Source organism: Oryx dammah, unplaced genomic scaffold, assembly GCF_014754425.2.
Source record: "Oryx dammah isolate SB20612 unplaced genomic scaffold, SCBI_Odam_1.1 HiC_scaffold_26, whole genome shotgun sequence".
NCBI classification, from domain to species: Eukaryota; Metazoa; Chordata; class Mammalia; order Artiodactyla; family Bovidae; genus Oryx; species Oryx dammah.
Window position 1 is genome coordinate 2,607,703 of NW_024070210.1, and position 26,220 is coordinate 2,633,922.

A 26,220-nucleotide genomic window follows, 5' to 3' on the forward strand; every position below is an offset into this window, starting at 1 on the left:
CCTTCTTGGGGCTGACCATGCGGGACTTGTGGCCTATGACTCCACTCCTAATCCTGATAGTCTTAGACTGACAACATGATATCCCATAAATAGCTTCTTAGGAAAAAGCAAAATTGACAGTATATCATTTAAAATAAAATTAGGATAAGGACTTGATTTCTAAGACTTCATTTCTGGACTTCTGGAAAACATGTTTCATCTGAGATGACTGAAACAAAAACTCATGAAAAGCAACAGAAGGATGGTGTTTTATACACATTTATTTAAAGCATAATATATAAGAAAATGTAGAATGTCTCACAAAGCATTTCATAAAAAATAGTTTGAAATACAACCTTTAATTTCTGAAGTCTGTACCAAGGGTAAGTATATAAGTTTTAGCCATAAAAGTGCAACTTTAAAGGAAGATTTCACACCTCTTAAGCTACATGCTAGCTAATGGCCAACTAAAGGACATTAACAATGTGTATTTTTAAGAATTTGAAGAAATTCATGAAAATGTTTTGTAAACATTGTAAACAAACATCTACCATATACCGTGGGAGAGTTCACAGTCTGCTTACAAGAGATTAAATCTTGTCTTTTATGATATTATCTTATAAAATTATTATACAGTTTTAAACCTTCTGGTTTAAATCCCGCTACATCACCTTCACTAATATCAAGCACAGGTTTGTATTACAAATATATATACAATACTACTTTTTCCCTAAATACATATATATATATATATATATGAATATATTTAACTGAGGAAAAATCAGAGCATAGCAAATTGCTGCTTTAACTGCTTAATTAAGTGTTGAGTGTCCACATGATCTGGAAATGCTGCTTCAGACTTCTTAGCAGCAGCATAACTCCTCTGTAGATCTCCAATCTGTAAGGAATAGCAGACCAGAATAAGACCACAGAATGAGAACCAGAAAAAAAAAGAAATGAATTAAAAAAAAAAAACATAGTATCTGCAAAATGTAGAAACCAAAGGCAAATTGCTTGACTCTGTTACTTCAATATAAAATTTCTTCACCGAGATTACAATTCAGTCTTGAAAAACTATGAGAAAAATAACCAACCATGTAAATAATTTCTGCTCCATTACAGTTCTCTAGTTATGAACTCATAAACCTGTTTTCTTTTCCTGTCACTGATAGTCTCATAAAAATAAATTAACATCTGCATGCTAAAACAGCCAACTCAGTTCAGTCTGTAATTTACCACAGACAATGATACGTATTGGTTAGGGTAATGTCTCTTAAGACAGGAAACTTAAGTAAAAACTATTGTATTTAAGATATAATAACATGCTCTGGGAGCTTTTAAAAGGTTGCTAACAGTAATGTTGGGAAGATATCTAGTTTTTAAAATTCATTAAGGTTATCTTTGATTTTCAATAAACTTTTTGTTAAAATCCAGTCCCAAAGAAAAACACATACAGTATCTGAAGCCATCTGAATGTACCTTGATTCATGTATACACTTCTAACAGGAGAGAGCTTTGCAGTGTGTGCACACACACACACACAAATACAGATCATTCACTTCTGGTAGTTTTTTTGTAACACACATATGAACTGAAAACTTTTCTTTTTTAAATCATAGCATTTCTTTTTAACATTGTACTTTCTCTTATGGAAGTGCAGACTTTTGCTAACAGAAATATTCCATTTGCATTAAATATTAAAATTTAATAACACTCCTGAAAGAAAGTAATCAAGGCTTCTTTGTGGTTTAACTAACTGGCAGCAAGTGCGTGCATACTTATTTGCTCAGTTGTGTCCGAGTCTTTGCGACCCCATGGACTGTAACCCACCAGGCTCCTCTGTCCGTGGGATTTCCCAGGCAAGAATACTGGAGTGGGTAGCCATTCCCTCCTCCAAGGGATCTTCCTGACCCCAGGATCGAACCAGGGTCTCCTGCGCTGCAGGCAGATTCTTCACCATCTAAGCCCCCAGATGCCCAGTGGCAGCACAGTGCATTGGGAAACACGTGGGAGCTGGGTATGAATTCTGAATCTGCCACTGCCATGGAGCTCCAGAGAAGTCTTTTAAGTTCCAAAGCCTTGGCTTCCGTTAGAATGTAAGCTGCATGAGGCAGAAGTTTCTGCCTGATTCATTCACTACTAACATCTTCTGTGCCTACAGCAGCACCTGGTATGTAGCAGCTGTTCATACAAGTTCAACAAGTGGAACATCAGCTGTATGAAAAAATGCATAGGGAAGGTAAGGGTTACCTACATTGCAGGATTGTTGAGAGAATTAGAGGTGTGGAGAGTACCCGGAACAGTGACTAGCACTTAACAAGCTCTCAAAAATGACAATTTATAAAAAAAAAAACTACCGTATTTTATTTTCAAAACACAAGAGAACGAATGAGCTCACATTCATGTTATGAAAAATGAATTTTATAACTTTGTGGGTCTATAAAGAAAGAGTCTTTACATCAGCAAATATTTTTAGCCATTTCTTATCCTCAAAACTCATCTTCCATGTTAAAGGAAGTCTTGCAAGTAAAAGTTATTAGATGACTTTTCTTTCTTTCTTCTTATTGTAAAAGGACACACAATTTCTTTTAGCTCTTGGATGTTAACTGACTTGTAACACAGTATCAACAGTTGCTTCTTTCCTATATTGTTCATTGCTGAAACAGCTTTCACTAGCATCCCTAATTTTATAGCATCATGCTAGACTTGGTGACTATATGATCTATGAATGATAAAACAGGATTTCCCTATAAAAAAACACTAATTACTAAATCCTCCCCAAACCAGGAGTTAATGAGCAGTTTTTCAATGATTAAATGTCATCTTTTAAAACATAAAATAATTCTTCTGCAATCCATAATGGTATTAAGCTTAGCTAATATTCAGTGATAAATAAAGTGTATTAAACGTTCCCTTAAAATGAAGACATATGCATAAATAATCAAGTGTTTAAAAAACCATTTCTCTCAGGAAGTTATCGTTAGAATGTCCTTATTTATCTGTACAGTTTTTAAAACCAAGGAAGAAAACACACACACAAAAGAAGAAAGCAAATAGGTCAGATGATAAACTGATAAAGAAAGAATACCTTATCAGAAATTGTTGCAAAATTGAAATGTGGCTCGTACATACGGGGTGCTAAAGACGATGCAGTCTGTAGCAGTGCTTTTGCCTGTTTAGAAAAGATAACAGGAGAGAGACCAAAGGCATGTGAGCATATATTAGCACTATACTGGTGATTTTTTTTTTTCATAGAAGAATACTTTAACTAGGAAAGGACTTTAAAAAACATGATTCTGTGATAAACATGGATGAATTTCTGTGAAATACAATTTACAGATATACACTTAACTACTTATATCTTGTCAAAATTATATTAAAAATAAAATGCTTCAAAATATGGAGAAAAGAACAGAATTGAAAAGTTACGTGAGAACCACTGTTCTTATAGTTTATATTTCAATATGATGTACAACTCAAAATATAGTCCTCTCAATGCTAAAAAAAAAACAGTCTTATCAATCTAGTTTTTGTTGCTGTTGATTGATTTAGTAGGCTTTCAACTACCTTCTCTAAGGCAACAACCAAAGCCATCAAAAATCACTGCAAATTCAGGTTGCCACGTTCTGCGCTGGACGACAACGAGCAAGCACTTATTATACTGCTGACCTGAAAATGACAACTGAAGGCAACCGAAAATGACAAGCTTTCCGCTCGCTAAAGCACTCGGAAAGACAAAACTCACATCATGTTTTGTCGCCTGCAGGCTCAAAGGATCACTCGCTGCAGAGGCCACGGAGTGACACGAGTAGCCTGTACACTCACTGTTAAGACCACAAACTCAGCACTCCTAGACGACCGAAACAGCCTTTCAACGTGTAGCTCAGCTTCGACATATGACCCCGAGGACAAATTCTTAAATATTTTTTTAAACAAAAATAATAGCTTATATGAGATGGTAGGTATTAATTTTATGATTTGCTAGTTTTTTAACTGAAGCATGTGTGTGTGTGCTCAGTTGTGTCCGACTCTTTGCGACCCCACGGACCACAGCCTGCCAGGCTCCTCTGTCCATGGGATTTTCCAGGCAAGAATACTGGAGTGGGCTGCCGTGTCCTTCTCCAGGGGAACTGAAGTATAATTTTTAATAATAGTGAGACCTTTCACCGAAACATTTCAAATCAACTGCATACTATAGAAACGACAATAAGTAGGAGGGAAAGAAAATCACCAACATGGAAACAGAGAAAATCATAAAAAGCGCCTGCTTCAAATGGATACAAAGTTCCATGACGGAACAAGTTCCCACTTCAGAGCAGTTAGCTTTTGTTTACAAAATACACAGCCACTTTACTCGCTTTGGGAAAATGTTGTAAAGCAAAGGCAGCATCCACTGAGGTCTCTTTGCTTGTTTTCTCAGGTTTAGCAACACGCTTCGGAGGCCAGGCTGGAGGTTACTGTCCTGGCGTGCTGCACACAGGGTCTGTGACCTTGGTTAGTTACTTACCCTCCTCTAGTCTGTTTCATCATCTCTAATACAGGGAATGGAACAGCTATTTATCTTGATTGTCATTAATATGGTATGAGTGTATTTAGCTTTTAAACTTCCCACTAGGTAAATGATAACAACAAAATATAATGTATTAAGCATCTATCACGTGACTTTACTATTCCAAGCGCTTTACATGCACAAGCAGCTCACCTTCACAAGAACCCCTCCAGGTCAGCTGCTGTGATGACTATTTTATTTATCATCCGCTCATTCTACCCACACTAAACACCTCCCCAGTGCTGGGCAATGGTTCTGATGTTGAAAATACAGCAGTTAGAAGACAGAGAAGGTCCCTGCTTTCACACAGCTAGCATTCTGCATTCTACACACACAGACTGAAAATATCTGATAAAACGCCAAGGACTGGGAAGGAGAAAACACCAGGAGACGATAGTGAGGGCTCCTTTAGACTGACGGTCAAGTGGGCCTTTCTGAAGAGGTGGTAATTAAGCGAAGACCCGAACGATAAAAAGAAAAGGGTCCCTGTCGGATCTGAAAGAAGTCTAGTCCAAAGGCCCCTCAGTAGGAACAGGCCCGCCCAGCAGCCAGCAGCTCACGCGTCTGACGGCCGGGGGCGGGGGGAAGGACTGGTGGCAAAGCATGGTCTGAGGCTGGCCCCGGAGGCCAGACAACGTGGGGCCCTGAAGGCTAAGGTTTGAAGTTCAATACTCACATATTCCGAGTTGCAAGGAGGAGCCTTTGGAGGATGCTAAGCAAAGCAGTGATGAAATAATCTTGTTTTAAAAACATACCCTAAGGCTGTCCTGAGGAAAATACACTACAGGGTGCACTTCCTTGCTGACGGAGTGGAAACAAAGACCACACCTGGGAGACGCCTGTGCTCATCCAGGCGGAGACGGCAGCAGCCTGGAGGAGGGGGCGGGGGGCAGAGAGTGGAGGATGGCACGAACGGACGGGGCTCACTGGAGGCAGGGGATGGCGGGGAAGGGGCAGTTGGAAAAGAGAAGTTTCTGGGGGCGGTGGGAGGGGGTCCTAGGATGTGTAGGGGGTGGTCCTAGGATGCGGGCCTGAGCAGCGGGGTGGCGGTTGAGGGGCTGTGAATGGTGGAACAGTTCACAACCATAGGACAGAATGGGGAGGTGCAGTTTTGCCCTAATAAACTCAAGCGTTCTGTTTTGGACACGGAAAGGTTAAATGACTTGTCCAAGGGCACGCTGCCAATACTGGGACTCAAACCCTGGGCAGTCAGACCCCAGAGCTCGTTCTGAGACTGTCACATGTGAAGACAGCTGCATGTGGCTGCTGCTCTGGGAAGCCAGCAGGCTGTCCGTGGCCCGCGGGGCTGGCTGACCTGCTCCACGTGGCCCCTCCGCATCTCCAGCACGGCCAGGTTGTTGTAGGCCTCTGCGTGGTGGTTGTTGCTCACCAGAGCCAGCCGGAAGCACTGGTGGGCCAGGTTTGTGTCCCCTATTCCCTGTAAGAGAAGAGCGCAAACTTGCACACACAAATCCAGCCACTTCCTCCCACCCCTCTGACCTCCTCGCCCCATACACATCTCTCCTGCCACCGCAGAGAAAACGACATGTCCGGACAGACACAGGAGTCAGCTATGACTTGTACATAAGGGGATTAACCTGGGGATGTAAAATGAGTTTGGGTGACTTCCAGCAATCTCTATAAATTGGTACAAGGACTGTAACCAAACCTGGATTTCCAGTACGTGAAAATTTCTTCAAGACTAACGTGTGCCTACCTTTTCTAGAACAGAAACTCTACCAGGGAAACAACGTACCACAGCGACGTGTCCCAAGTTGTACCAGACGTCAGCTACCTCTTCTTCATTTTCAGCCAGAGAAAGGGCACGTTCAAACGAGGTCAGAGTCATATCGTACTGCTGGGCGAAGAAGCAACATAGCCCCAGGTTGTTAAAAAGCTGGCAGTTGTAAACACCCATCTGGAGGAGTCGCCTTTTTGAAAAGAACACACACACTCTGGTGTCAGATCAACTTTACAGATATTGACATATTTTTTACAAAGTTAGAAGTGAATTCATTTTATATGTTTTTAATACCCTCCAAAGAACAGAAAGTATTATAGTAAATGAAAAAGAGTTTAAAGCGAATTCAAAAGCATGCCTTTTGTAATGGTTCCAGTCATGAGAAATGGGTCCAGAGGCAAAGTCAGAAATAACTTATCTAACTTTTTTTCCCCAAAAAAGCTTTGCTATAGTATCAAAATAATAAATAAATAGTCACATAAAGTAAAACCCCTACACACTTTGGCCTCATGCAACTTTGGGGCTCGGAAGGGAAATTTCTAAGCCCTTCTAACCGAGTTCGAGACCTTTGTTTAGCCTCCCAAGGTTTCGGCTGAGTTGGATTCTGGTTGTGTTGTGTGGTTCAGCTACATCCAGTGACCGCCAGTGAGCTTCTACTCAGGAAGACAAGACTGTCAGGGGATCCCGATGTTCCCCATTTAGCTTTCACACTGCAGCTCAAGAACCCTATTTTGCTTCTATTCATCATTAATCCCGAAGGATGAGAGAGTTCAGACAAGCATGTGAAAATCACCCCAGCTGCCCCGAGGAACCCATGGCCCACTTCAGGGGTAGGGGAGTAGAGACAGCTGTGTGGACACAGGCTGGCATTCACATTATTGCCTTTTGTGCTCCAACATATACTTAGAAAGAACTCCTGTCAGCTGCCAGTTATCTCCCTGATTATTACCCAAGGGCTTAAGAGGAAGTCATAATTTAAAAAATTAATCTCAGGAACCATCTATAGCATAAAATAAGTATGTGCTCAAAGAACCAGTGAAAATAACTTATATAGATTTTGCAAACATATTTGTGGGATTCTGTTTTAAGGTCCTCCTCACAACTTTAGAGCCTGGGGTCCACTGCTCTTTACAAATCACATTATCATTTTACCTTTAAGGTTTTGACACTATGTACAGCAGTATTAATGGAGGCCGTGACGTGGAAGCTTCTAGTAACTGTTGTTATTGGTTGATGACAAAATGGCCAATTCACATACACCGACATGGTGTTAAAAGTAGGCATTTATCCAGGTGTGTTTCTGCAAGATGCTAACTACTTCTGCATTTCCAAATTATTTAGAAATAGCTTCAATAGTCATAAAATATCCGGGTGCTTGAATTTTTGGTCTCATATAGACATGGCCCATACATTGTTTCCCTGCACCTTTGTTCCGTCTTTATCACTTTTTGCATCACTATTTCACAGGAAAGCAGTTTTACAAATTGAACGTAGTGTACCTGTAAAACCGGAGAGCTACTTCTGGCTGATCAGAGTAGAAGTGGTTGCTTCCAATGCACGCAATGGCTTCCACATGAGTATTGTCTTGTTTCAAAACCTCTTTGTAGTATTCAGTGGCTGATGAAATATTGTTCATCTCCTAGTCTCCATCAAGAGGGAAGAGCAATACTGTATTAATACTCAACAAGAAATTGTTACAATGATGACTGGTTTACATTATTTTATTCAGTTCAGTATTTTTTCCAATCCAGTATTTATTAAGAGCCTACCACAGCCAGACTCTGTTCTAGGTCCTGGGGTCACAATGTGAACAAAAAGATAAAATTATAGTCACCACCCCACTGCACCCTCCCATCTGTAGTTTCGCATTCATGAGTTCGGTCTGCCACAGATCAAAAATATTTAGAAAAAAAAATTCCAGAAAGTTCCAAAAAGAAAAACTTGAATTTGATGCACTGGAAATTCTTTATATACCATTTATTTCACATCTCCAGCTATTTACATAGCATTAGTATTGCATTAGGCATCATAAGCTATCTAGAGGTGATTTAAAGTATACACGTGGGGACTTCCCAGAGGTCCAGGGGCTGAGTCCTCCTTGCAATGCAGGGAATGCAGGTTCAGTTCCTGGTTGGGGAACTAAGACCCCACAGGCTGTGGAGCAACAACGCCCATGTGCTGCAACAAGAGAGCCCACGCACCACAATGAAAGGTCCCACATGAAGTAACTAACCCAACACAGACAGATAAAAATTTTTAAATAAGTGAAGTATACAGATAGATGTGGGCAGGTTATATGCAAATACTCTGCCACATTGGTATCCTGGGACCAATCCCCCTTGGACACAGAAAGACGGCGGCACTGTCCTCGAGGAGGTTACATCTGGTAGGAAGATAAGCACGTGGACACTTCCCGTCTTAGAGGAAAGCCTTTCAGCTTTTCATCATTAAGTCTGATGTCAGCTGTGGGTCTGTCATATGTGGACTTTATTATGTTGAGGTATGATCCCTCTACGACCTCTTTCTGGAGAATTCTTATCATAAATGGATGTTGAATTTTCTCAAAAGCTTTTCTGCATCTATTGAGATATGGTTTTTATTCTTCAATTTGTAAATATGGATATCACATTGATTGATCTGCAAATACTGAAAAATCCTTGCATCCCTGAGATAAATCCCACTTGATGATGGTGTATGATCCTTTTAATGTGTTATTGGATTCAGTTAGTTAATATTTTGTTGAGGATTTCTGCATTTTTTCTAAGATCAGGAATAAGACAAGGAGGCCCACTCTCACCACTTTTATTCAACTTAGTATTGGAAGTCCTAGCCACAGCAACCAGACAAGAAAAAGAAATAAAAGGAATCCAAATTGGAAAGGAAGAAGTAAAACTATCATTATTTACAGATGACAGGATATTATAAATAGAAATGCCTAAAGATACCACTAGAAAACTACCGGAGCTCATCAATGAAGTTGGTAACACTTCAGGATAAAAAAGTATATATAGAAATCTGTTGCATTTCTATGCATTAACAACAAACTATCAGAAAGAGAAATTAAGGAAAATCCTATTTACCATCACATAAAAAAGAACAAAATACTAGGAATAAACCTACCTTAGGAGGTAAAAGACCTATACTTGGAAAACTTTAAGACATTAATGAAAGAAACTGAAGACAAAACAAACAGATGGAAAGATACAGCATATCCTTATATTCGAAGAATCAATATAGTTAAAATGACTAAACCAATCTATAGATTCAATTCAATCTCTATCAAAATAGCAATGGCATTTTTCACAGAACTGGAACAAATAATTTTAAAATTTATATGGAGACAAGAAAGACCCTGAATAGTCAAAACAATATGAAGAAAGAAGAAGGAGCTGGAGGAATCGAGCTTCCTGATTTGAGACTGCACTACAAAGCTACAATAATCAAAACAGTATGGTGCTGGCACAAAAAGAGACATATATTAATAGATCATTGGAACAGAGAGCCCAGAAATAAAACCACATACTTATTATGGTCAATTAATCTACCACAAAGGAGGCAAGAATATACAATGGAGAAAAGACAGTGTCTTCAATAACTGCTGCGCTACATGTAAAAGAATGAAGTTGGAAAATTTTCTCACACTATATTCAAAAATAAAGTCAAGGATTTAACCACTGGTGGTCCAGCGGTTAAGACTCTGCCTACTTATACAGAGGACAGGGGGTCGATCCCTGGTCTGGGAAGATTCCACATGCTTCAGGGCAACTAAGCCCGTGTGTCACCATCACTGAGCCCACATGCCAGGGGCCTGTGCTCCACAGCAAGAGAAGCCACCGTGGGAGGAGCCTGTACACAGTGATGACGAGCAGCCCCTGCTGGCTGCAACTCAAAACAGACTAAAGACCAAAACGTAAGACCAGAAACTGTAAAACTCCTGGAAGAAAACACAGGCAGGACACTCTCTGACATATATCACAACACTACTTTTTCTGGATCTGTCTCCTAAAGCAAAGGAAAGAAAGCAAAAATAACCAAACGGGACCTAGACTGAAAAGCTTCTGCACAGCAAAGAAAACCATTGACAGAATGAAACAACCTAATGAATGGGTGAAAATATATGCAAATTACATGACTCAGGAGTGGTTAGTATCCAAAATACATAAACAGCTCATACAACACAATATCAAAAAACAAATAATCCAATTAAAAAACAGACAGAAGACCTGAATAGGCTTTTTTCCAAAGAGGACATTCAGACAGCAAAGCGCAGGGCTTCATTCAGCATCACAGGCGCCAAACGAGGTGTACTCATCTACTCAGGCTGCCGTAACGGAACACCACGGGCTGAGCGGCCTAGACAACAGAAACTTCTGCCCTCAAGGTCACAGAGCTGACATCACAGCGCTTTAGTGAGGACTTTCTTCCTGGCTACAGAGGGTCACCTTCTCACCATCCTTGCATGAGAGAGAGAGACAGAGAACGAGAAAGCACTCAAGTGCTTTCTGGGGTCTTTCAAAAAATATTTTTACAATGTTGTGTTGGTTTTGGCCATACAACAACACGAATCAGCCATAATTATATATCTGTCCCCTCCCTCCCAAACCTTCCGCCCCTCCCCTCATCCCAGCCCTCTAGGTCATCACAGAGCCTCAGGCTCGGCTTCCTGTGTCGTACAGCAACCTCTCACCAGCTACCCACTTTACACGTGGTAGTGTATAAATGTTGATGCCACCTCCGGATTCGTCCCACTCTCTCCCTCCCCACTGCGTCCACAGTCCATTCTCTACATCTGCGGTATGTGTGTGTGTGTGTATATATATACACACAATGGAGTATTACTCAGCATAAAAAAGAACAAGTTTGAGTCACTTCTAGTGAGGTATATAAACCTAGAGCCTGTTATACAGAGTGAAGTAAGTCAGAAAAACAAATCTCATATATTAACACATATATATGGAATCCAGAAAATGGTTCATTAGAACCTACTTGCGGGGCAGGAATGGTGTCTTGCCTTATAGGGGCACTAATCTCACCTAATCTTGCTTTGAATGCTTCCCTGGTGGCTCAGAGGTTAAAGCGTCTGCCTCCAATGCGGGAGACCCGGGTTCGATCCCTGGGTCGGGAAGATCCCCTGGAGAAGGAAATGGCAATCCAATCCAGTATTCTTGCCTGGAGAATCCCATGGACAGAGAAGCCTAGTAGGTTACAGTCCACAGGGTCGCAGAGTCGGACACAGACATGACTGAGCGACTTCACCTCACCTCAATCCCATCACAAGGGCCCACCCTCATGAGCTCATCTAACCTTAATTATCTCCCCAAGGCCCTGCCTCTAGATAGCCTCCACAGGGGGGTGAGCTTCAACATAAGAATGTGCATGGGTAGGGAGGCAGAAAATTCAGTCTGCCACAGGTGGTAACACCCAATTCAAAGAAGACTCCAGCCTGAGTGGTCAGTTGTTTCAAGGCTTTTGGTTCTACAAAATTACCTTAGAAGTTAGTATCTGTTAACCTCGTACTCCTAACCTGTCACCCACACCACTCCCTCTCCCCTCTGGTAACCATTAAGTTTGTCTCCTATGTCTGTAGGTCTGTTTCCACTCTGCATACCTGAAATTAAGACACTTCTACAAATAATTATACTCCAGTTTTTAAAAAATGCCTTAGAATGTCTGCATACTTGATTGAAGGTCATGGACTTAATTTATGTAATCTCTAGGAATTTTAGACTGAAACTCACATGTCTTTGGGGCTTCCCCACCGGCTTAGTGGTGAAGAATATCTCCCTGCCAGTGTAGGAGATGAGGGTTCGATCCCTGGGTCAGGAAAATCTGAAGAAGGACATGGCAATCCACTCCAGTACTCTTGCCTGGAGAGTCCCATGGACAGAGGAGCCTGGTGGGCTGCAGTCGATGGGCTTGCAAGAGTGCTGGACACGACTGAGCTAATGAACAGACACACAGCATGTCTTTGGCAACCTTATATGAAGTTTTTCAAAGTTGTTATTATAAAATATGTGCTGATATTAAATAAACTTAAATGTACATTTAAAAATCTCATAAGTAACTGCAAATAGCCTCCAAATGGGTTGTACCAGTATATGCTCCCATCAATAATGTTCATATGTGACATTTGTTCCTCTACACCCTTGACAACCTTAAATGCCATGAAACTTAAGTCATCTTTAAATAAAAAGTGACACTGTTGTTTCAATTTTCGTTTCCATAATTATTACTGAGGTTAGACACTCAACACACTACACGTTTCTTTTCCTGCAAACTGTGGATTCATGCCTTTCATCAGTTTTGCTATCCCAGCTCTCATGCTCTTTTCGTTGGTTTGTGTGTGTGAGTTTGGGTAGGGAACCACCCTCCGGGCTCAGGAGAGCTGGAGACGCAGCTGTGGCTCCAAGGTCTGGGCACTGCCTGCTTTCTCCTCCCTGACACAATGGATGCGTGCTGACGCAGACTTCCACTCACAACCCAGGAAAGCCATGCATTTGTGAACATTCCCTTCACGGGGAAAGCACAGGTGGTTTGCTTGAGTCCTTGCAGACGTGTGTCAACCAGCACCAGGACGAGAGGGCGGAGGTGCTGCTGAACTGCGGCTGAAGTTTGGCTTCTGTCTCAGCTCTGGAGCGACTGCTTGCACGGAGAGGGGCCACCGTCACTGTGTGGGCTGCAAGGACAAGGGCCAAACCATGGTTTTACCCCCACCAGTGCTCTGAGGAAATAGCTGTTGCGGTTTCCATGTTTATGTTCTTGACCAAAATGAGAATTTATAAGCGTGGATATGCACATTTACGTGTCGGTGTGTAATTCTCCCATCAATCTACAGACCACCTGAAACCCAGCAATTGTTGAGCAACATATAAAGTGAAGACAGTAAAAGTGGCCTTTTTCCCCTGTCCCAGGTTTGGCAAATGTGTTCCCTGTTTGATATTTTTACCTGTTTTGTTAGGGTTTGATTTCATTTGTATTTTTGATTTTACAGTATAGAAAATTTAACCTTTATGTTCTCATATTGATCAATTTTTTTCTATTATGGCTTTCTGAACTAATATCATGTTTAGAACGGTCTCCCCCAATCCAAGTTTATATAAATAATTCATCTGTATTTTCTTCTGGAACATTCATGGTTTTAAATCTTCAAGTCACCTGGTAGCAATGGGTTCCTTTTTTTTTTTTTTTTTTTTTAGTATTTATTTATTTGGCTGCCCCAGGTCTTCCTTGTGATATGCAGTCTTTGGTTGTGGCACCTGAGCTCTTCAGTGGAGGCATGTGGAATCTAGTTCCCTGACCAGGGATCAAACGCGGGCCCCCTGCATTGGGAGCATGGAGTCTTAGCCACGGGATCTCCAGGGAAGTCCCAGCAATGTGTTCTTTCAGTATAAGAAATCATTACTCATCCAGCTCTATTTTGAAGTTATTAAACAATCCAATAATCCAGTTGGTTTAATAGACCGTCTTTATCACATAAATTTTCATATGTATGAATACATACAGATTCTATTTCTGTGCTTTCTTTAATCTATTCCAGCATTAGAACTACTTATAGCAGCTCAAGAATAAATTTTATGAATGTAGATTTAAAATAATATTTTCAAACACACAAATATCACTTCAACCATCATTTACGTGATTATTACAGTCGTTATTAGGGGTTATTTTTTGAACTAATCTTCAGAATATCATCTGAGTTAAATTAAAGAACTGACTCATTTGAAAAGACCCTGATGCTGGGAAAGATTGAAGGCAGGAGGAGAAGAGGACAACAGAGGATGAGATGGTTGGATGGCATCACTGACTCAATGGACATGAGTTTGAGTCAACTCTGGGAGTTGGTGACGGACAGGCAGGCCTGACGTGCTGCAGTCCATGGGGCCACAAAGAGTCAGACACAACTGAGCAATTGAACTGAACAGAATATCAACACTGGGTTTTAGTTATTTAAAACAAAACTGTAAGTAACTTAGGGAAGTGAATTTTGCTATGATTCTCAAACTCTGTTATATATCAGAATCACCTTGTGAGCTTGCTCAGCAGACAAAAGCCTGTATCCCACTTTCCAGGACATGTGAGTCAGGAGGAGGAAGATGGGCCTCACTCTCAAACTACCGGGAGCCAGCATGGGGAATCCTGCCCGTGGCAAAGGTCATGAGGAAAGGGGCGTGACAAACGCAAAGGTGGGATCAGGCCTCAAGGGTCCCCCTGGATTTTCTCAAGCATCTACCCCCAAAACCGCAGTCTGCCTGCTTTACTGTGTTATGCTTTCCACCTACTCTTCTGACATTAACAGGGGGCTGTCCCCCCACCACTTTTTTCTGGAAAAAGTTAATTTATAGCTTTTAGGTAGTAAGTCTCCTAGGCATAATAAGAGTGTTTCAATCCAAAAACCCCTCTGATGGCTTTCTAGCCTGCCTGACAGGTTTGTCTGGACTCTTACAGCTACGCATGTGATTGTTTGCGGCCTCCCAACTGTGAGAGGCACAGGAAGCTTAAAACATCCTAGGAATGTAGGGGCTTCCGAGGAGTCAAAATCATTAGAATAGAACTGAATAAGGGTTTCATTGTTGAGCCAATATTTGCTGCCAAGTTTTCATATATTTTATTTGTTGATATAGTTGGTATGTAGAAAAAAACAGGTAATAGCCCTGGCATTAGCAACATTAGACCTTTGAGTTAAGTACTTTCTTTGTTATAACTCACTGCACCTTTGTTCTACAGGAATGTAACTTTATTTAGTACTTTGAGGGTAATGCAGATTAAAGAAAAAACACTTTAAGGGAAAATGAGTTTTCTGGTTGATAGACATTTATCTAGGAAAAGAACCGTAAAAATGTTAACAGGCCCCCTGGCCAGAAGATGATATAAAACCACCTAAAACCTTTTGTATATGGGAAGGTATGCAAAAAGAAAGCCTGGTCTCAATAAGGGTCAGGACTGCTGCCCCTGCATAACTCTGCATATTCCATTATTTCATTATGTATAACTTGGGGTATATAAGCTGCCTTTGAAAATAAAGCTGTGGGTCTTGCACCAATGCTTGGCTCCCCCATGTTGTTCTTTTCTTATTCTTCCTTTTCAGGCTAAATTCCCATCTGGAGCATAGAGGCTCACCATGTCTACTTATTTGCCTGGGCTTCTAAGACCCACGCAAGAGGGAGCCCGAGGTGGGGCACCACCCGCTATTCAAGCGGGCGTCTGTGGCCTACATAGACGGTGCAAGTTCCTTGTTTCAGAACTTTATTGGCTTTCTATGTAAACCAAGGAATTTCAGCCTCTTTTCTCCTCTATTTTCTCCACTACACCATTCTTTCCTAATCTCTCTTTGTATCTCTAATTAAATAATTCTTTCCTAATCACCGACTCCGTCCCCACTTCAAATTCCCTGGATCCACTGGGGCAGGACCCCGGCACTCAAACACTCCCAAAGTCATTTCTACACAAAGTAAAGTTCAGGGACCATGAGAACAATATTTCCTAGGGTAATTATTCAGTTTCAAACACCTTTTAACATTTGCAGTGTGCTGTGCTTAGACACTCAGTCGTGTCCAACTCTGCGACTCTTTGAACTGTAACCCGCCAGGCTCCTCTGTCCATTGAATTCTCTAGGCAATAATACTGGAGTGGGTTGCCATGCCCTCCTCCAGGGGATCTTCCCAACCCAGGGATCAAACCCAGGTCTCCAGCACTGCAGGCGGATTCGTTACCATCTGAGCCACCAGGGAAGCAATACCGGCCTTTATTTGAACCTTTTACCACAGAATAGTTCAAATAAAAGCCTACCCTTCAAATGAATAAACAAAAGGCCCCAAGAAAAAGTAAAACCACAACCAAATAAATTTAGCAAGGATACATCATTTAAAACAAGATTCTGTACACAACAAGCAATAAATAACAGGCAGCACAACATGTTCATTTAAAACAAAGAAGATCAAAATGAAAGTGATTTGAAAAAAAAAGAACATAAAGGAAAAGAATCCCTCCAGAGAAAAGTATGATATACGTACAAAATTCCTACAGGCATATGCTACGTAAGCTCCAAGGCTAAGACCCAAACTTTACTAACTCACCCTCAATCCACTGTCACAGAAAGAGAAAAGGAACACGGGGGAAACCTTTGTAAGGCAGACTTTGCCGTAAGTGAAATTAACCATGCAAATTCAAGGGGAAACGCTGCATACAGCTGTTCCCAGTCTGTGCTCAGCCCTCGGACACCCTGTTTGTACACGACATCGTCCTCAAAACTAGGATGCTCTCTTTTCACTTCTTTCTTCGAGTAAAAATTCAAAGCCTTCCCCTGTCACCCTTACAAAAGAATGTGCTCCTCCAAGTCCTGGCCAGACCCACAGCAGGGGAAGGAAGAAGGCAGCTGATTAAAAGAATCCACTCCAGGCCCACTCCCTGTCCCAGCCATAGCAACGATCACTGTAATGAGAGCATGGAAGGAATCCTTCCTACCAGTTCCTCATAACAGCAGCTCCTACCTGAGAAGGGCAAAAGGAACAAAACGCACAAACAATTCCAACCACATCAAGACAGTCACCACTATAAATTTCACAGCTTTCAAAATGGATTCTATTTTATTTCCTTCCTAAGCTTCTTGGTCAAAATTTTGTCCATGTTCAATTTAAGGTCATACAACTAGAGAGAGAGAGATACTGACACTGCTCTTTTCAGTTCAGTTCAGTTCAGTCGCTCAGTCGTGTCTGACTCTCTGTGACCCCAAGAATCGCAGCACGCCAGGCCTCCCTGTCCATCACCAAATCCCTGAGTTCACTCAAACTCACATCCTTCGAGTCAGTGATGCCATCCAGCCATCTCATCCTCTGTTGTCCCCTTCTCCTCCTGCCCCCAATCCCTCCCAGCATCAGAGTCTTTTCCAATGAGTCAACTCTTCACATGAGGTGGCCAAAGTACTGGAGTTTCAGCTTTAGCATCATTCCTTCCAAAGAACACCTAGGGATGATCTCCTTCAGAATGGACTGGTTGGATCTCCTTGCAGTCCAAGGGACTCTCAAGAGTCTTCTCCAACACCTCAGTTCAAAAGCATCAATTCTTCGGCACTCAGCTTTCTTGACAGTCCAACTCTCACATCCATACATGACTACTGAAAAAACCATAGCCTCGATTAGACGGACCTTTGTTGGCAAAGTAATGTCTCTGCTTTTCAATATGCTATCCAGGTTGGTCATAACTTTTCTTCCAAGGAGTAAGCGTCTTTTAATTTCATGGCTGCAGTCACCATCTGCAGTGATTTTGGAGCCCCCCAAAATAAAGTTTGCCACTGTTTCCACTGTTTCCCTACCTATTTCCCATGAAGTGATGGGACTGGATGCCATGATCTTCGTTTTCTGAATGATGAGCTTGAAGCCAACTTTTTCACTCTCCTCTTTCACTTTTATCAAGAGGATTTTTAGTTCCTCTTCATTTGCTGCCATAAGGGTGGTGTCATCTGCATATCTGAGGTTATTGCTATTTCTCCCAGCAATCTTGATTCCAGCTTGTACTTCACCCAGCCCAGCGTTTCTCATGATGCACTCTCCATAGAAGTTAAATAAGCAGGATGACAATATATAGCCTTGACATACTCCTTGTCCTATTTGGAATCAGTCTGTTGTTCCATGTCCAGTTCTAACTGTTGCTTCCTGACCTGCATATAGATTTCTCAAGAGGCAGGTCAGGTGGTCTGGTATTCCCATCTCTTTCAGGATTTTCCACAGTCTCTTGTGATCCACACAGTCAAAGGCTTTGGCATAGTCAATAAAGCAGAAATAGATGTTTTTCTGGAACTCTCTTGCTTTTTCCATGATCCAGCAGATGTTGGCAATTATGATACCTGCTTCCTCTGCCTTTTCTAAAACCAGCTTGAACATCAGGAAGTTCATGGTTCATGTATTGCTGAAGCCTGGCTTGGAGAATTTTGAGCATTACTTTACCAGCATGTGAGATGAGTGCAATTGTGTGGTAGTTTGAGCATTCTTTGGCATTGCCTTTCTTTGGGATTGGAATGAAAACTGACCTCTTCCAGTCCTGTGGCCACTGCTGAGTTTTCCAAATTTGCTGGCATATTGAGTGCAGCACTTTCACAGCATCATCTTTCAGGATTTGAAATAGCTCAACTGGAATTCCATCACCTCCACAATTTTGTTCGTAGTAATGCTTTCTAAGGCCCACTTGACTTCACATTCCAGGATGTCTGGCTCTAGGTGAGTGATCATACCATTATGATTATCTGAGTCATGAAGATCTTTTTTGTACAGTGTATTCTTGCTACCTCTTCTTAATATCTTCTGCTTCTGTTAGGTCCATACCATTTCTGTCCTTTATCGAGCCCATCTTTGCATGAAATGTTCCCTTGGTATCTCTAATTTTCTTGAAGAGATCGCTAGTCCTTCCCATTCTGTTGTTTTCCTCTATTTCTTTGCACTGATCGCTGAGGAAGGCTTTCTTATCTCTTCTTGCTATTCTTTGGAACTCTGCATTGCTTTTTTAGACAATGGTCAAAGGTTTCTATTTATATGCTTATCAAAATTACATTTCACAAGGTAAAGCTATTTCTAAACAATTTAAGGGTTGTTGTTTTCATATTACAAGTAATACATGTTGATTACATAAAATCTGGAAAATAAAAACCATTCACACACTACTACTCAGGTATGGCAACTATTAATACTTTCCATTCTTTTTTCTAACAAAATAATTTTAAAAGATCATATCGAGCATTTCAAGGAATTTAAAAGAGAAGAAAGATGCTTCTGTTCAATACTGTATTGGAAGCCCTAGACAGTAAGGTTTTTTAAGTAAAATAATTGAAATTAAGAGATAAAACTGTCTACATTCACATATGATGATAGTTTTACTTAGAAAATCTAAGAGAATCTATGATGTTATTAAAAAGTCTATTTAGCCAAGTTTTAGTATCAAATCAACATAAATTAATACATTCCAACTCACCAGAAATGACCATAGGAAACACAAGAGAAAAAAAAAAGCAGTTCATTCACAATTTTACCTACAAATACATCTGTGCAGAAAAGAGTTTACATAGTAAGCCTGGGACTGCTACTCTTAGAAAGGCCTGTGAAAGGCTCGCCCTTGGTGAGTAACTTAGAACTTGGCTTGTGTGTGTGCGTGCGTGAGTGCTAAGTCGCTTCAATCGTGTCTGACTCTTTGCAACCCTATGGACTACAGCCCAACAGGCTCCTCAGTCCATGGGATCTTCCGGGCAAGAACGTAGACTGGGTCGTCATGCCCTCCTCCATGGGATCTTCCCGACCCAGGGATTGAACCCGCGTCTCTTCCGTCTCCTGCATTGGCACACGGATTCTTCACCGTTGGCGCCACCTGGGAAGCCCAGCTAGTGCCCTACCCTTATCTAAACTTCCCCCAGATGATGGCGCGGCTCGCTACACCTGAACCGTACAAAGTGCAGTGCATGTAGTGGACGAGCACCTGCTTCACCTCTTGGAGTCTGGGGTCCTGGTACATGAGAGGCAGGCAGTGCCGCCCTCTATGGCCGGACCCGGCAACAGATCGTTGTTGTTGTTCAGTTGCTAGGTCGTGTCCGACTGTCTGAGACGCCAAGAACTGCAGCACACCAGGCTTCCCTGTTCTTCACTATCTCCTGGAGTTTGCTCAAACTCATGTCCATTGAGGTGGTGATGCCACCCTACCTTCTCATCCTCTGTCATCCCTTTCTCCTCCTGCCACAATCTTTCTCAGCATCAGGGACTTTTGCAATGAGTCAGGTCTTCACATCAGGTGGAGCTTCAGTATCAGCCCTTCTAGTGAATATTCAGGGCTGATTCCCTTTAGGATGGACTGGTTTGATCTCCTTGCAGTCCAAGGGCCTCTCAAGTCTTCTGCAGCACCACAGTTCAAAAGCATCAGTTCTTCAGCACTCAGCCTTCTTTATGTGATGGATACCAGGTCTCTGATGAGCTTCCCTGGCAGACAGTGCTTCACACATGTTGCCACACCTTGCAGGAAGAATCAAATGTGTCCTCTGTGACTCCACCAGGGGTCTGGGTGGGTGGCAGGGGAATTCTGGAAAGCCTGTGTCTGGTTTCCTCTGAACTTTGCCCCACATGCCTTTTCCCTTTACTGATTTTGCTACAAAAAATTGTGGCTATGAGTACAACTGTGTGCCGAGTCCTGAGACCTAAATCACTGAACCTCACAGTGGTTTTGGGGACTCTCAACAAAACATTCATGAAGATAATTACAAGATATTCATTGAAAGACAACAACAACAAAAAGACCTAAGTAAATGGAGAGTTACATCATGATCCCCAGTGGGAAGACAGGCAGGCCCTCCACCCCCATCATTCTTGCATTCAATGCAATTCCAAGCCACATGCCGACAGGGTTTTTTAATGTGGAAGAGCAAAGGGCCAAGAATAACCAACCGTGAAGAACAGGTGGTAGAATTTTCCCAACCTGATATCAAGAATTATTATGGAGCTATCTTAATTAGGCAGCAGGGAGAACAACTCAATGGGGCTTTTCATGAAATTTGACAAAAATGGCTCTAAAATTTATTAGAATAAGCAAAAGTCCAAAATAGCCAAGACATTCCTAATGAAGATGAACAAAGCGCCCTCCCAAAGAGTAAGTATAATAAAGCTACAGGAGCTGAGATGGTATAATATTGGTGTAAGGATAGACAAGCAGACCAACAGAACAGAATAGCAAAGCCAAAACATATCTACCATATACACAGAAAACAACCTGCTGCTTGACATTACAGACCTGAGAGAAGGATCAGTTAATGTGCCGGGGCAGCCGGCCATGCCGAAGGAAGAACTAATTCGAATTCCTATCTCATACCATTCTCTATAGCCTTCTGTGTGTTTGAAATACTTCATCATAAAAACTGAAGTTTGTTTAATGTATACACCTAAATCTCTTCCTCTGTTGGTAAATCAATGGCCAACAATCATAATTTTGCAAACTGTTACATTTTATAAGACCCCAAGGGACTATGTATGAACTTACTTAAGTAGCATATAACCTCAATCTTATATCAACTTTTTGAAAGATAGGAACCTTACCTCATAGATCCTGGCAATTCCACAAAGTAGAGTTACCTCTCCTGGAAACTTGTCTAAGCCTTGTTTGAAAAGATTTAAAGCAGTCATGGGTTGATCCAATGAGATGTAAACCTAAAACCAGGATACACTTTAACAAAAGCACTGCTTCTTAAAATAACAGTATTTGTTATGACAAATTTAAAATTATTGCTTAGTAACAAATTATCTCCTAGATATTACAGTAAACATTTTTCAGAAATGTGTAGGATTAATTTCCAATAATGATGTTATAGTTTTATCTCCTCATGCTGTATGTGACACATTTATTCATTTATTCCTTCAGCAAACACTTATTGTGGGCTTACTACTGTCACACAGACTAGAGAGTAACTAGAAAAGGATGCTGATGTACGCCAAAAACTATCACATGCTATAACACAATTATCCTCCAAGTAAAATAAATTTATTTTTAAAAAACAGAGGATCAAGGGAAAATCTTTTTTAGGATGGAACAGATATAAGTGTGTCTACAGGCGGGCACGAAGGACCAATTGTGAGGCTGCTTTTGAAGATGCTGGAGAAAGAGGGCATGCCCCATGGGAAAGTCTGAGAAGGAGCAGCTGGGGAAGCCTCTGGAGGGGTGGTTGGGGAGAAGGACCCTGAGAAATAGAAGGAACCACATGTGTAGGGTAGAGGGTCAGGGAGTTGAGAGGGTTAGCACTCGATACTCCCATTTAACAGTTTCCGCCACTTGTAGCAATGAGAACATTCAGCGTGGATAAACCATAACCTATTAGGAATTTCTAGAAGGAGAACTACAGTTCTATGTATAGAAACATAAGATTATGACATTTTTTTTCCCTTCATGATCTTGGATCCTCCGTTTCTTCCTAAACATTTAGACTGTGCTTTGAAGAAGCCCAAATGGAGACACACAAAACTGCCTGCAGTGTTTACTGATAAATAATGAGACTAGAGGAAAGGGTATGGATGAAAACTTTTCAATTTTTACCTTACATGCTTCTGAATTGCTTTTTAAAATATAATAAAAATAATTCCATATGTGAAGTAATATAAAATATTTAATAATTCTTAAATTAACAAGCTTAAATTATAAGAGATAATGTGGTTCCTAAAATCTGCTTGGTCTCTACTTAGCAATAAATCCTTCACATATTAAAAAAAAAAGTAAATCGTAACCCTATATAGTCACATAGGCAACAATAGAGTTAAATTAATTTATGAAAAAATAATCAAACCATGTATTTATTTAACAATAGTTAAAAGAAAAAGTACATTTTTAACCACATGGCAAGTAATTATCAATTAAGAAGATAATAGTCAAATACTGTAACCTGAATTATAATTTCAAGCTGTCAGAAAACTTTACTGTGATGTTTAGAACCTTTTTAGAATTTAACATATAATGTATAAAGACACTTGGATATTAGCTTCAAACATTTTTTAAAAACTACTATAAACATACTAAGTTAGCACAGTAAGTTTATATGGCAGAACTTCCATTTGATTCTGTTGGTATGCTAACATTAATACCATATTTAGAACGTAGTAGCACTTCCTTTGGAGAAGGCAATGGCACCACACTCCAGTGCTCTTGCCTGGAAAATCCCATGGACCGAGGAGCCTGGTGGGCTGCAGTCCGTGGGGTTGCTAGGGGTCCGACAACTGAGCAACTTCACTTTTGTTTTCCACTTTCATGTATTGGAGAAGGAAATAGCAACCCACTCCAGTGTTCTTGCCTGGAGAATCCCAGGGATGGGGGAGCCTGGTGGGCTGCCGTCTATCGGGCCACACAGTCGGACACGACTGAAGCAACTTAGCAGCAGCAGCAGCAGCACTTCTTTTTGGAGAAGGAAATGGCAAGCCACTCCAGTGTTCTTGCCTGGAGAATCCCATGGACAGGGGAGCCTGGTGGGCTGCCGTCTACGGGGCCGCACAGAGTCGGACACGACTGAGGCGACTTAGCAGCAGCAGCAGCAGACACACTTCCTTTTCTGTCTTATCTTCTTTTCAGCCTCCTTTACAACACTTTTTAAATTTAAGAAATTCTTAAAGAAATATTAATACAAAATGATATCCTAACCACCACTTCATCAAATGCTTCTTTTAAAGTAGCCTTGGTGAGGGTAAAGTCGTCACTAATCCAACACTGAAAATTACAGGTGGCCCTTCACTTCTGTCGTGGCTGTGGGTGGCACTCAGGCGGCTCTAGAATCAGAAAGTCCTGGGCTGAATTGTTGTTGTTTAGTCTCTCAGTCGTGTCTGACTTTTCTGTGACTCCATGGACTGTAGCCCGCCAGGCTCCTCTGTCCATGGGATTTTCCTGGCAAGAATACTGGAGTGAGTTGCCATTTCCATCTCCAGGGGATCTTCCCGACTCAGGGACTGAACCCCCATCTCCTGAGTCTCTAGCAATGACAGGCGGATTCTTCACTGCTGAGCCACCAGGGAAACCCCTGGGCAAGTGAGACTGAGAATCTGCTCTTATTCTCTTAAGTCTCCTTTTCCTCAACAGCACAAAGGAAATGTTAAAATCCGCTTTGCAGTGTTGCTAAAAAAGTTTAATTAAATTACATGTGGAAAAGACTTGATAAAATGCCTTACACTGAGTAGGTGCCCAATAAAGAGGAAATACTGTTTTTGTTATAATGGCGGAGCCAAAAAGTGAAGGACCTACATAAAAACAATCCTGTTCTCTATACTCTGCTGACATGAGAAACAAATGTGTTGTAGAAAAACACCTCTCTGGGGCTTGTGACCCCTGGGGACAGTAAGCCTGTAGCATGTTCTTCCAATCTAAGGCAATATTTCAAAGAGGCTGTCTTACTTTCCCTGGCAACCGATTTTTCCTGAGATGGTTATCCTCCGAATGTTCTTACCTTTTCCCTTACCGTTAAAAAAAAAAAAGTTAAGTCCGAACACATTAACTTGCCAACTGTTCTTAAAGAAACTTGCAACTCTCCCCATGCGCTGGCTGGAATTTAAACATTTATCCAGAGAAGACAAATTCCACTCAATCTAAGAATACTTACTTTTGCCAAGTAGAGAAATGTATCTACCATTTCCTGCTGCTTCAGGGCTGATTTAAACTGTTTCTCTGCTTCTCGATACAATCCTAACCTAAGAACAACCATTTTAAAAATTAGACATTCGATTTAAAACAAATACGACCAGCATTCATTCATACTCTGAGGATATGAATTAGAGAAAAATTGCATCTGTTAAGAATAAGCATGTAGCAAGAAGGCGATGTTATATGCACACATGCATATTCATACAGTTTAGGAAAAAGATGCTGGCATTCCCATATTCACTGTCTGAACACTTAAATGGGGTGTAGAGTCTGTCTGAAGCCTAATCACAGCAGGATGTCAGTGAGTCACCAACCAAATTGCTTGTGTCAGCTGACATGTCACATGACCTCAAGAAATGCTCAGAGCCTCCATTTTATTGGAAGAACTGAAGATGACATTTCTTTGAAAAACATCTTCTACTTAGAGATAAAAGCCCGTTTTTAAAAACTGAGGTACTGGGTTGGCCAAAAGGTTCATTCAGTTTTGTTTTTTTTTTTCATTAAGATGGTTCTAGTAGTGCTTAATAGTCTTTAACTTCATTCAAAACAGTTTTGTTAGGTTGTATTGTGACAGCAGTCATATCAGTGTGCCTTAAAAAAAAAAACATTAAAACTGTTGAATTTTTGTGTAGTCATTTTAACACTGAAGATAGAAGGAAAAAAAGCAACATTTTCAGAATACTATGCTTTATTATCTCAAGAAAGATAAAAAAAATGTAACTGAAATGCAAAAAAAAAAAAAAAAAAGCAGTGTATGGAGAAGGTACTGCAACTGATCAAATGAGTCAAAGTGGTTTGTGAAGTTACGTGCTGGAGATTTCTCACTGGACCGTGCTCCATGGTCGCTCCACGGTCACATAGACCTGTTGAAGTTGACAGCGATCAAACTGAGACATCCATGGAGAACAATCTATGTTATACCATGCAGGAGATAGCTGGCATGCTCAAAATATCTAAACCAAGTGCTGAAAATCTTTTACACCAGTGTGGTATGCTAATCATTTTGATGTTTGGGTTCCACATAAGTTGAGCAGAAAAAAATCTTCTTGACTGGATTTCTGATGCGTTTCTCTACTTACACATAAGGGAAATGCTCCATTTTTAAAACAAATTGTGGCAGGTGATGAAAAGTGGATACTGTACAATTGTGTGGAATGATAGAGATTGTGGGGCGAGTGAAATGTACCACCACCAACCACACCAAAGGCCGGTCTTCATCCAAAGAAGCTGATCTTGTGGATACGCTGGGATTGGAAAGGAGTCCTCTATTATGAGCTGTTTCTGGAAAACCTAACGATTAATTCCAACAAGTACTGCTCCCAGTTAGACCAACTAAAAGCAGCACTCGACAAAAAGCGTCTGGAATTAGTCAACAGAAAACGCAGTCTTCCATCAAGATTGTGCAAGACCACGTTTGATGACCAGGCAAAAATTGTTACAGCGTGGCTGAGTAGTTCTGATTTCTCTGCCATATTCACCAGACATTCCACCTTCAGATTCCCTTTTATTTTGGTCTTTACAAAATTCTCTTAATGGAAAAAAATTTCAGTCCCCTGGGAGATTGTAACAGACATCTGAAATAGTTCTTTGCTCAAAAAAATAAAAAGTTTTGAGAAGATGGAATTATGCCTGAAAACTGGCAGAAGGTAGTGGAACAGAATGGTGAATAAAGTTCTTGGTGAAAATGAAAAATATGTCTTTTGTTTTTAATTTAAAAAACAGAAGGAACTTTTTGGCCAACTCAATATAATTGCCATACAACATTATATCAACTTCAGGCATGTAACATAATCATCTGATATTTGTATATATTGCCAGATGA

At 41.0% G+C, this 26,220-nt stretch overlaps 1 protein-coding gene across 3 annotated transcripts in view; it reads right to left on the minus strand.

The window, feature by feature from the left end:
- Nucleotides 1–240: 240 nt before the first annotated feature.
- The window catches only part of TTC8 (tetratricopeptide repeat domain 8), a 64,553-nt gene continuing 38,573 nt past the window's right edge, over nt 241–26,220 (minus strand). For 2 of the 3 annotated variants that reach the window (XM_040227494.1, XM_040227496.1), the window contains 7 exons: nt 24,358–24,445; nt 21,326–21,436; nt 7,769–7,908; nt 6,285–6,459; nt 5,844–5,966; nt 3,068–3,151; nt 241–877 (listed from right to left, as the gene is read on the minus strand). In XM_040227494.1, the coding sequence (XP_040083428.1) occupies nt 761–877; nt 3,068–3,151; nt 5,844–5,966; nt 6,285–6,459; nt 7,769–7,908; nt 21,326–21,436; nt 24,358–24,445 (838 nt within the window). In that variant the 3' untranslated portion in view covers nt 241–760. The remainder of the gene's footprint in view (nt 878–3,067; nt 3,152–5,843; nt 5,967–6,284; nt 6,460–7,768; nt 7,909–21,325; nt 21,437–24,357; nt 24,446–26,220) is intronic. The other variant, XM_040227495.1, reaches the window with a different exon arrangement.